Here is a 10,352-nt window from a genome sequence, read left to right on the forward strand (position 1 = left end):
ACTCATGCTCCTTTTTACTTTGTCAATGATTTCCCTCAAAATAAGAATACAAAACAGCTCATACAATGCAACAGTTAGGAGGCTGGGAGTACACACTAATGCATTGTGGTGCTTTAATCCTGCTGCACCAACTTTAATGTGGAGAAGGAGAATGGATGATGCATTATCACCGTCTGCTTAAGGATGGCACTTGTGCTGTCAATTATGGTAAACATACTCCTTTTCAGAAGAGGAGGGGCATGTGTGCCTTTTGATTGGCTCACAATGATTAGCTCCCTCCTCTCGACCCTCCCTCGTGCTGTTCCTATGGTTCCCAACGCTCTTATTGGATACTGTAAAGTATGGGACAGGAACCCGGTGTTGCACAGCATCCCAGCAGCCATTGGCTGGATCCCCCAGTCTGTCAACTGTACTTTGACAACCCGTCACGCCCCTTTCTCTGTTGCGCAGCCACTGATTGGCTACTGTACCTGTCAGTGACCTCTGATTGGTCGCCTTGCCCAGCTGTTAGTGGTTCATTCACCATTTTGTGACTGTAGTGGAAAAGAAGACCGATAGTTTTTTTATAGCCTTGTTTGAGTTTCTGTGGGGGAAAGACATGTTTTGCGGAGGAAAAGTAAAGTGTGAGTCCGGACCGCGCAGTCGTCAAAGCCGACAGCCAAGGGATGTTACCGAGAGTTGTGCCAGCCTCCTCATCAGCAAAATAGGACCATAAATCTTCCTGTGGCGAAGGGGGAAAGCTCTGTTTGGGTGAGTTGAAACTTAGTTAACGACTCGAAGCTCAACTGACACGGATTTTTAAATTTCAAAGAATTCGAGTCGAGAAGCAACTGCCAACGTTCGACCGTTTGTTCCGAAACGTCCGAAGAAATGACACCGCTTGCGAGCCGAGGAAGAGCCGAGAGAAAGGGGAGGGGTGGGGGTGTAACAGCCTAAAAACTTTCTCAAATGTTTTTACCGCAGTACCATGGACGACTGGGAAACATGTTACCTCGCTTCGGAGTGACATTACAAAATTGTGGTGAATATTGACTACTTTTCCATCACCTTACAGCTTCCGAGTTTCGAGTAGAAGCGTCGCTAGTAAAAAGCTATCGACCTATTCGCAGCATTGCAGCCCAAATGTTTACTAAATAGCAACACTAGCTAATTTGCTGTTTATAAAATGAGGACCTGGGAAAAAAACTGGAAAACAAACAGCGTCCTGTTTCCTTGTGGTCTGGTGACGGTGTCACTATGTGGGTAGGCTACTAGTAGTCTGCTACCGTACTACGACTACTACAAACCACCAGCAACACTACTACTAACGTTACCGAGCTGCTTACTAGAGCGAAACCACCAAAAAGATGCATGCTATTTTCCAAGTTTCTAATGCAGACATTGTCCTCCATTAAGGAAGCTTCCCGGAGTGGTTTCGTGTAAACACTATAGGCGTTGCGTAGTGGATATTTGCATGCCAAACGTCTCTGTGTAAGAAATAATTAGGCCCGTCTAGTTTGGGATAATAAAACGTCACTTGAAACCGGTTGTTTTTGTTTGTTACCGAGCAGACCGGCTGACTGCCTCGAGTCATAATACTCCTTTGACATTGTGCAGCGCCTCTCGTAGTACTCGCGCAGAGAAGCCCGGGTTGCAAATCCGTGTTTTCTCGGCTTTTCCCTCGACTTTTTTGCACTGCAATCACTGTCAATGCACCCCAAACTCATCCCTGACTGGACTATTTTCTAACATACATTTATCAGTCATGTTTTTCATTGGTTGTCACATGAATTTGAATGCTTGTTTTTGACATTTGGACAAAAAAATGTCCTCATCTGTCCTTCAGATTCACACTGTGGCATGCATTCCTCATAATTACTTTAGTATAGGCAGCAGACACATCTCTGATGGTATAGGCATTTGTGCATATTGTAGAGCAGTTGGTCATTGATGTGGCATTGGCAGTTCTGCCATTTGGTCCCAAACAGGAACAGTCACCTCTGATCTATGCTACAGCCTCATGATCAATATGGGACAGAAAAGCACAAATTCCAGGCCTCTATGTTTCTATGTTATTGATTTAATATCTACAGCCAGATATGCCACCCACAAAAGAGCTGCCAGTGTTTATACTACGTCACAATGGATGGTCTCCGTCGCACACTTTGCAGCTCTGTCTATTGCAAACCCAAAATACCTTAATGAAATGGTCTCTTTTATTCGTCTGCATGTAAGATCACATCCCACTCACTCATGATTGCATACACCTAAGTGTGTGAGACAGAGAGCATGTTATTTTCTTTGCTGTTTCATGTGTAAGTGTGCTCCCCGCTGACCCAGTTAAGGGCAAAGCCGCCCTGCCAAGCTGGAGTACGAGGGCACCACGGCAGGCTTCACCGTCACATACTGTCTTCTTCTGTATCACCAACAAACCTTCTTCCCTCTCCATCCCTGTCCCCGTCACTGCAGCCCTGCGCCCATACAGACACCCATAAAACGCTTTTAGGAGAGGGATGAGCTGCAGTGTGCCTGGTAACTACGTACACAATCACGCTGACATATAGTGCAAATGCAGCTTTCAAGAGGGTAGACACAATCTGAAGACAGCTGCATACAGTCATATGCCCTGTGTATTATAGGCAGCTCAAATGCCAAAACGTCTCGCACACACAGCCTGTGCTTGTTGCGGTGGGGCATAGGCTAAATTCTCTTCGAAATGCTCGGAGAAACTGGCATCAAGGTGGAGGTCTTTTAGGGTTGGTTAGTCCAGTAATCCAGTAATAGATAGTGTACAACTTCTTCTTCCTGAAGTGTTGACATAAGATTGCCTTATGAATGACCATTGTATGTGTGTGTAGGTGTTTGCTCCCTTGTCCAACCTGCTCAAAAATCACGGCAAGGTTCTCTTTGCATGAAAATCTATATTTGTAATTTCAATATCATAGAAGTCATAATTTGTTTTGGTATGTTTACTTTACAGAAAAGCAAAACTTGCACTGGCCAGTATGATCTCCAACATACTGTGTGTGTGTGTGTGTGTGTGTGTGTGTGTGTTTTTTAACGGCACAATGAATGTGTGAGTGTGAGGCAATATAGGTCCAAGGGAGATTTTAACAGTGTATGCATGACTGCACTGTAAATTCCACGGGGAGCATTTAGTGTGTGTGTAAAGTTTGATGTGGCTGTGCTGTGGAGGGGGGTTGCATTGTGTTGGGTGAAACAGCATTTTTGTGTTGCTGTTTAAGGGGGACTCCAGTCCAACGCCATGGAGACAATAGCCGTCGATTATTCGTCTATTAGGGATTTACAGTAGCTTTATTCCAGAGCAGCAAATATCTCAGTGTTAACCTGCTGTGCGGCCGGAAGGTGCAGACGTCCTGAATCGTCTAAATTATGACTGAGCTCCTCTCTGTTTCGTCTCGACCCAGAGGACAGTCAGGATTCTCCAACAATTTCCTTTATATTTTTAATCCTTATAACTTATGCACTAAAACCCGAGATAAGAGATTTAGCCGCGCTCTCTGCATCTCTAATTGTAACAGACAAACATTAAGAGTTAAAGGTCTGCAGTTGTTTCCATGAAGGCGATGTTTGTGGATCGTACACTGCGTGTGTGATGCTTTTGATCTGAACAGGTTTATGTAAAATGTTAAAATATTATTTAATGTATTATATGGCAGCACTGCAATTATATACCTCCTGCATGCATTTGTATATTTCTACCCTGTCCTTTATTTTAACATTTCTGTCTGACCAAATTAATATTTTGTCTGTGATATCAAATGAATTTCTGTGGTTAAGAGGAATGGATTCACAAATGGGAACACATGGTTGAGGATTACATGTTTCCCCTTTTTAACTACCACATATGAGGCTCTCTGAGTAGTTTTAACTCTGAAACTCCTCTTATATGTACATGTTTCGGACATACTCTAGTGCACTACAGTAACGTAAGAGTTATATAAAGTGAATACACATAAATGCAACTGGCTTATCAGCCAAAGCCTCAAGCATTTTGTAAAGGCCATGAGCATGACCAAACACATTTTTCTAAGCTAAGATCAGATCCTCCCAAGTCATTCAGTCCAGCAGACATCCAGTCAAGTGGCTCTGACTCCTTCCTGTCTCTCAGTGCAGTACGGCGACGACAGGACCAACAATCCCCTCTAGATTAGATGAGGAGTTTCATTTTAGGTTGTTCTAATTGTTCTGTATTTGTTATTGTCGTATAATGCACGGTGTAACCTGCTAAGTGGGAAGGTAAATGTATGACAGTGGCAGAGAGTTATATACTTTTCCAAAATATTTTTTAGGTCATATAAAGGCATAGATATTGCGTTGAAATGGCTCCATGACAGTAACTGTAGATCAATTCCACACATTAAGCTACATACTAAGTGCTATTTCGCCAATTAGTAAAAACAAATTATGAAAAGGGAGGTTTTCATAAATGGAAATGAAAGCTGTGTCGTGTGTGAGGGCAGAGGTCAGAACAAAGGGCCAGGGATGTGTGTGAATGACGCAGGTTGGGTTTTAGCCATTCAGGAGCAAAATAAATGCTTTTCTGTACTGCAGAAAGTGGGAGTGCTGTCGATACGGGTCTATGTTGTGTATGTTTTGTTACATAACGGTTATCGACAAGGTCATCTTATGTATGTGTGACAAACTTTTCCGATGTCTTGAAGAGGAACTGTGAATGTGTAGCGTGTGAATTTGTCTACGTGTTTGTCTGTGTGTTTGTCTGTATTTGTAGAAATGCTCGGCATCTGCACATGTTGATGAGCTTAGTCGAGGGGAGCGCATATGTACGTGTGTGAGAACAAGTGTGTGTGTGTGTGTGTGTGTTTGCCTGTGTGTGTAGACTGTATTTAGCCTGTAATCTTGCATCAGTGAGTGTGCCTGATCCAGAGCCAGCCTTTTACTTTCCCTCATTTTGGGTGTATCTTACCGTGGCAGATAATTCCAATTATATTGTCGTTTTGTAGATGTGTGTGTTAGTCAAATAATAAAGGACGATGGGGAAAGACTGAGACATTGGGACAGAGTGAGAGAGGGCCAGCGAGTGCTAGAATGACTTTGGAAATTCCCAGTGACTACACAAGAACAGCCTATTTGAACAAACAGCCAAATAGCCGGATTCTCTCTCTCTCTCTCTCTCTCTCTCTCTCTCTCTCTCTCTCTCTCTCACACACATGTTACAGGGTTACCTCACTCAGGCCATTGCCAGGCCTTTCCCTCCCGTAGAAGTAAAATGAAATGCTGTGTGGCTGTTGCAGTCCGACGTTGAAAATGTAAAATCAAGCCTGAAACACACTGTGTGTGTGTGTGTGTGTGTGTGTGTGTGTGTGTGTGTGTGTGTGTGTGTGTGTGTGTGTGTGTGTGTGTGTGTGTGTGTGTGTGTTGTGTGTGTGTGTGTGTGTGTGTGGTGTGTGTGTTGTGTGTGTGTGTGTGTGTGTGTGTGTGTGTGTGTGTGTGTGTGTGTGTGTGTGTGTGTGTGTGTGTGTGTGTGTGTGTGTGTGTGTGTGTGTGTGTGTGTGTGTGTGTGTGTGTGTGTGTGTGTGTGTGTGTGTGTGTGTGTGTGTGTGTGTGTGTGTGTGTGTGTGTGTGTGTGTGTGTGTGTGTGTGTGTGTGTGTGTGTGTGTGTGTGTGTGTGTGTGTGTGTGTGTGTGTGTGTGTGTGTGTGTGTGTGTGTGTGTGTGTGTGTGTGTGTGTGTTGTGTGTGTGTCTTGTAGGCCTCGTTAAAGGCAGACCTTTTGGATAATGGAGTACTTTAAGAGGCACAACGAAGCGAGTGACCTTGAATGTTCAAGTTTCTTTCTTTGAATCGTCATTTTGGCCCAATTTCCTTGTAATGTTATCCGTTAATTGGCCTTTACCAATTGTAACAATCGAAAATGTAAGCAATGATATACAATTATTTATTCCTATGCCGATTTCTGTGTTGAACAAGAAAATTAATACAAATATTTTGAAAAGAAAAGAACCAATATGCTCATAGAAATCTAGAAAGTGTGATTTATTAACATATCCTTCAATAGTATTCCTAAATTCTAGGTGGTACATTGTTAAATATAAAAATGTTCCTACTTTTTCATTTAACCCATAAGAACCCGGACCCATTTCTACTTTTGGGGAAATTAAGCGGAACATGATTTAGACTAAATAGAGTTAGACCACCTCGAACACATTTCTGACAAGAACCCCCCCCTAGTGTCAAATATCTGAAATGTGACATTGGGCTTTAATGGTAAAAATAACTCTTATTTTTAACTTAATTAATGAGGAAGATTTTCTGGTTTAAATGAGTTTGAACATTCTTTGAATTGAAGAATAAGAACATATTAACTCAATATAATTGATCAGCTAAATTAACTGAGCAGATCTTAATCATATTTCTAATTGTGCATAGCCTATATGTCACTTTGGGTTTACTGTGAAAGTTTAGGGTTAAAGTCCCGATGTGACATCAGTGTCACCGCGATGTTTGTCTCATTTGTTTCATATCAATTTGATCAAGAAATGTTTCCACAACAGGTTCAATGTAATAAAGGACATGTTATGTAAGCATTTTCATTCTTAAATGGCTTGAATTTTACCTTTAGCAACAACTACAAAAGCTTTTGAAATGTAGTTCGTTATGTCACATGTGTTAGCACATGGACATCTTGGACATGTTGTTATGGGAACACAAAATCACATGACCTGGACCATGACCCACCAGACTGTTCAGGGTGTGTCACTTAGGGACTTCATGAGATAACATAAAGACTAAAGCTGTATAAGGAACATTTAAAGTTCATGTGACACCCGTGTCACGGTGGGTCCTTATGGGTTAATATTAAGATAAATATGACACGTCTGGAGAAAAATATGGATGTTATAGGTTGCTGTCTAAATGGTGGATAACAAAAAGAGACATTTATGTTTTGACTATACAAACTGGCATGTATGGAGAAACAAACACAGTCATGCTTGCATGTATATCAGGCAGTCATTGAGAGCATACGTCAGATTTAGAGCCAATGTGATAGCCGGTGCAGTGTAGCACACTTCCAGGACTGACGTCATTTTTATTGTCAGCAATTTTTGATTATGAAGATAATAAATGACCACCTGTCTTCTGTGTCTCCCTCTTCTTTTCCAGCCTGCAATACAGAGGACAGGAGAACAGGGGACAAGGAAAAGAAGAGGGAGACAGCAAAAGGAGTGCCTTAGGAGTGAAAGAGAGGAGCGCAACAACATCTGCACTTTGTGAACAGCGAAGAAGAGATGAGACCACTAAAGAAGCACAGAGGGCGTTCACCCCCGTTAACGAGAGGCAGAGGGGGGAAAAGGAGAGGAGGCTCGCAGCCCCTCCAAGAGAAAGACCCCAAAAGAGTCAAGAGGGAGACGCTCGTCAAAACCACACAGCATACACCCAACATCCCCGCACGCAAACAGACCCCGCCAACAGCCCTGAACACTAACGAAGAACCAATCACAAATAGCAATACCCCCAGGGGGGAGGAGGCGACTGAGCTGAGGAAACCTGTGGAGTCAGGAGAGAAAATAGCACAGAAGGCAGACGAAAAGACAGAAAAGGAGAAGATAGTTGGCACGAATGGAAATAATCTTTTGGCCATTAATACTGTAGCATTTCCTCCCTCTGCCCCGACGCCACTCTCCACAGCCACGCCCCCTCCGGCCACCAATCACATCCCCAGTGTAGGCTCAGTCTCTAGTAGGAAAACAGCCACATTCAAGGCTCGTATACCCAAGAAAAAATACACATATGAGCACTTTGCTAACAATGCCCTGACCACCATTACTACCTCCAACCCTGCACTCATACACAACAGTTACTGCACTATTAATAACAGAATCAGTGGTATTATTAATGCGCCCAATAATAATTCCAAAAACATTATAACAAATTATAAAAGCATCAATAGTACTACGAGTAACACTACAAGTGGCATTAACAACATGACTAACAGTAGTGCTGGGAGCCATACTTTTATCAATAGCAGTAATAGTAGAAGTAATACTTGCTCAGGTAATCAGCCATCAGTGCTAACTGTGGATAGTAAAGCTACAGAAGCAAACCATTTTGTTTCCACGGAGGACAAAGCCCTCAGGACAGCAGATTCCCAGGAAAAAGATTCCCAAGCTAGGGAAAATGAGTCAGAGGGGGCCCCTCACTCAGCACGCTCCTCATCCACCGACACAGCCAGCGAGCACTCGGCTGACCTGGACGCGATGGAAGCAACAGGACCAAACCTTCATCAAAAGAACTCCCACTACCCAGCTCCTCTCCATAAGTCGCACCATAAGTCGCCCAGTCTGTCAGAGGGACTCGCTGAAGCTCTGGCCAAAGGCATGAAGAACCAGAGAGTTCTTGCTCGCCGGCCAAAGAGGAGAATGAACAATGGGGGTGACTCTTTGACTTTATCACCTGCGTTCAGACCAGGGGTGGTGCGTGGTGTGAGTGGAGAAACAGTTGAAGTGCAGCTCCAAGGAGAGGAGACCCTTGTTAAATACCCTTTCCATGGTGGGACTGTAATGGCATCACCTTCAGGGGCTGAGAGCACTGTGGAGTTCATTTTGGACGCCCCCCCGCCCGGCCTGGCACCTGTGGCTGTCAGGACCCAAGTATGCGTGCCCTTTGGGGGAGATGAGGGGGGTCCTCTGCTGTACAGAGAGGGGGTTGTCATTCAGGTGGACCCCCACCCCGGTGTGTCATTTCCTTACCAGGTGCTCCTGAGTGAAGACGCAGAGACTCTCGGGGAAGAGAAAGAGGGGAGGAAAGCTCTGGCTGTGTGGGTGTCCCGACAAAGTCTTAGGCTCCTCACCCCTCCCTGGGAGGTCCAACAGTTGGACGGAGGGAGGGCCAAAGAGAGAGAGCGGGAGAGGGAAAGGGAGGAGAGGGAGCGGAGGGAGGAGATGGAGGTCGAAAGGGAAGTGTGCCAGTTGAGTATTGGGATGGGGGTGCTGGGAGGGGGAGCAAGGTTGGGCCATGGTTTCTCACATGAAGGGGTTGCAGGAGGGCATCCCTATGGTAACGCACTCCCGACCCCCCACTCCTCCACTGCGTCATCTAGCGTCGCCGGCAGCACAGTTCATGGAGAAAACTCCGCCAACAGAGAGAGAGAGAAGCAGCCCGACACTCCGGAAGAGGACGTCGAGGTGTCCCGTTTTAGCACTGCTGGTCCCAAGACAAACGACGACACCTCTGAGCACCGACACATCATCTCCAAGTCCAGTCGCTACCCCCCCTCCTCCCCCCACCTCTCTGTGGTGCGAGGCCTGGGACCCCCTCACCCCTCCACCCTCGCCAGCCCACAGCCACCCCATTCCCCGGCCTTATTGGTCTCTGAAATGAGCCCGACCACACCTAACCTACCTCCATCAAAGACCACTCCCACTCAGACCCCTACTCCCACTTCTGGTGTGGGGTCCTCCTCTACCTCCTCTCGCTCCAGGACCCCCCTCTCATTGGCTCAGCAGAAATACAAGAAGGGCGACGTGGTGTGCACCCCCAACGGGATCCGTAAGAAGTTCAACGGGAAGCAGTGGAGGAGGCTGTGCTCCAGGGAGGGATGCATGAAGGAGTCCCAGCGCCGGGGCTACTGCTCCAGACACCTGTCCATGAGGACCAAAGAGATGGAGGGAGGAGGGGGGGGAGGCAGCAGCTCAGGGACAGTCACCCCTGACCTGCGGGGGAGAGCCAGCAGTGAGTTTGAGTGGGATGACACCTCAAGAGAGAGCAGCGAGGCAGGTAGCAGGGGAGACTCCAGACCCCACTTAGTTCTCCCGTCCATCCTCCCCCATGACCTCTCGTCCCGCTTTGACTTCGATGAGTGTGAGGCCGCCACCATGTTAGTGTCTTTAGGGAGCTCTCGATCTGGCACCCCCTCTTTTTCTCCCATCTCCTAACCAGTCGCCCTTCTCACCCGCACCTTCTCCCTCTCCCTCCCCACTGTTTGGCTTCAGGCCGGCCAACTTCTCCCCGATTACCGCCTCCCCCATCCTGCAGCACCGGAGGCACAGGCAGCCCAGCGGGACAGGGGGGGGAGGAGCAGGGGGGAGTAAGGTATCAGCTGGAGGAGGAGAAAGGGAGAGACACACTTCAGGTATCCAGCCCTCCTTCCACAGCAACCTGATGTTTACGGTCCCCATGAGCCCCAGCAAACGAAAGCCCGACGCGCCTCTTCCTCCTCCCCTCCCCTCACACCACCATGATTACACACCCAAGACGGAGCAGGAGTCGGGGGACCTCAACAGCTCCTTCAGGGTGCTGTCGCCTCACACACAGGCTTCCCGCACACACACACCCACCTTCTCCCGACCCAGAGGAGTGACAACCCCCTCCAGCAGGCCACCGTCCTCTACTA

The 10,352-nt window shown here is 46.5% G+C and overlaps 1 protein-coding gene across 1 annotated transcript in view; it reads left to right on the forward strand.

Moving 5' to 3' along the window:
• The first annotated feature begins 525 nt into the window (after positions 1-525).
• The window catches only part of cicb (capicua transcriptional repressor b), a 45,192-nt gene continuing 35,365 nt past the window's right edge, over positions 526-10,352 (forward strand). Inside the window, 3 exon segments of the mRNA XM_034221592.1 lie at positions 526-750; positions 7,124-9,891; positions 9,893-10,352. The exon segment at positions 9,893-10,352 is cut by the window's right edge and continues 371 nt beyond it. Coding sequence (XP_034077483.1) covers positions 7,249-9,891; positions 9,893-10,352 — 3,103 coding nt within the window. The 5' untranslated portion in view covers positions 526-750; positions 7,124-7,248.

Source organism: Gymnodraco acuticeps, unplaced genomic scaffold (genome assembly GCF_902827175.1).
Source record: "Gymnodraco acuticeps unplaced genomic scaffold, fGymAcu1.1, whole genome shotgun sequence".
NCBI lineage: Eukaryota > Metazoa > Chordata > Actinopteri > Perciformes > Bathydraconidae > Gymnodraco > Gymnodraco acuticeps.